Here is a 999-nt window from a genome sequence, read left to right on the forward strand (position 1 = left end):
GTGGGGGGGGGGGGAATATGTGCAAAATAGCACTGTCTATATTCTATCAGAAAAGGACTGCTCACATCCAGACTCCGACAAACGTACAATAATTATCACAGCCTCTGCCTTATCAATTCTGGCCAGCAGGCATCTTTGAAGAGCTCCCAACTCACCACCTGCCAACTATTCCCTACCAACGATCACCAGCTATGTGGAGACATAACCCTAACAGCTCCTCCACCACACTTGCAGGCTGCAGGATGAAGCACCGATCCAGAGGGTTAATGCCTATATTCAATCCACAAATTCACAAAAGCTTCCACTTACTCTGTCCCTTGGCTTGTCCTTCTTAACGTTTTCCAACAGGATATCCTTCTTCATTTCTGTGCAGAACTGACCTCGTGGTTGTGAAGCTCACTGATCAGTAGCGCTTAAAGAAATCAATGAGCAGAGCACGTGCTAATTTCCTCCTGCTCCTTTTTAAGATCCCCATCTGCGATAAATTCTTGATACGCGCTCCCATGTGAGCTCTATTAACACCAATATCTGATGCTAAGCCAAATGGAGAGGTATGCTCCAACACCATGTTTTCAGTTCAGCTGGTTCTAGATTAAATCATCCTAGAATTGGTTTACTGAAATGTCTTTCCAATGAAAAATGCCACAAATTAACAAATTCTCAAAATATTTTTCTTCAGAAAAAATGAGACTGTACTTTTTGTTACCATTTGGAGAGCAATCTGATCTTTAGTTTTATGAAGTAATGTTGAATATAGTTTTGTTTTCACACGTTTTACAGTTTCATGAGGTTGAGAGTTGAACATAACGTTTCAGGGTATAAAACAGTATGTATGATTATTTTTTCCTCAAAAAAAAGGTTCATGTAATAGAAGATTTCCAAGTATTTTGCTTTCACTTTGGGGGGAGGGAAGCAGCTTCTTATCCCTAATGGATTAGGAAAGCTATTTCCTCCCTACTCTTTACACTTCATTAACACTTAATGACAAGAGAAGATTCT

At 40.0% G+C, this 999-nt stretch overlaps 1 protein-coding gene across 1 annotated transcript in view; it reads right to left on the bottom strand.

Moving 5' to 3' along the window:
- The window catches only part of LOC104162656 (GDNF-inducible zinc finger protein 1-like), a gene marked incomplete at its 3' end in the record, with an annotated part of 9,553 nt that extends 9,078 nt beyond the window's left edge, over positions 1–475 (bottom strand). Inside the window, exon 1 of the mRNA XM_009701438.1 lies at positions 414–475. Within this exon, the coding sequence (XP_009699740.1) occupies positions 414–475 (62 nt within the window). The remainder of the gene's footprint in view (positions 1–413) is intronic.
- Positions 476–999: the final 524 nt, after the last annotated feature.

This window comes from Cariama cristata, unplaced genomic scaffold, assembly GCF_000690535.1.
Source record: "Cariama cristata isolate BGI_N322 unplaced genomic scaffold, ASM69053v1 scaffold40925, whole genome shotgun sequence".
Taxonomy (NCBI): Eukaryota; Metazoa; Chordata; class Aves; order Cariamiformes; family Cariamidae; genus Cariama; species Cariama cristata.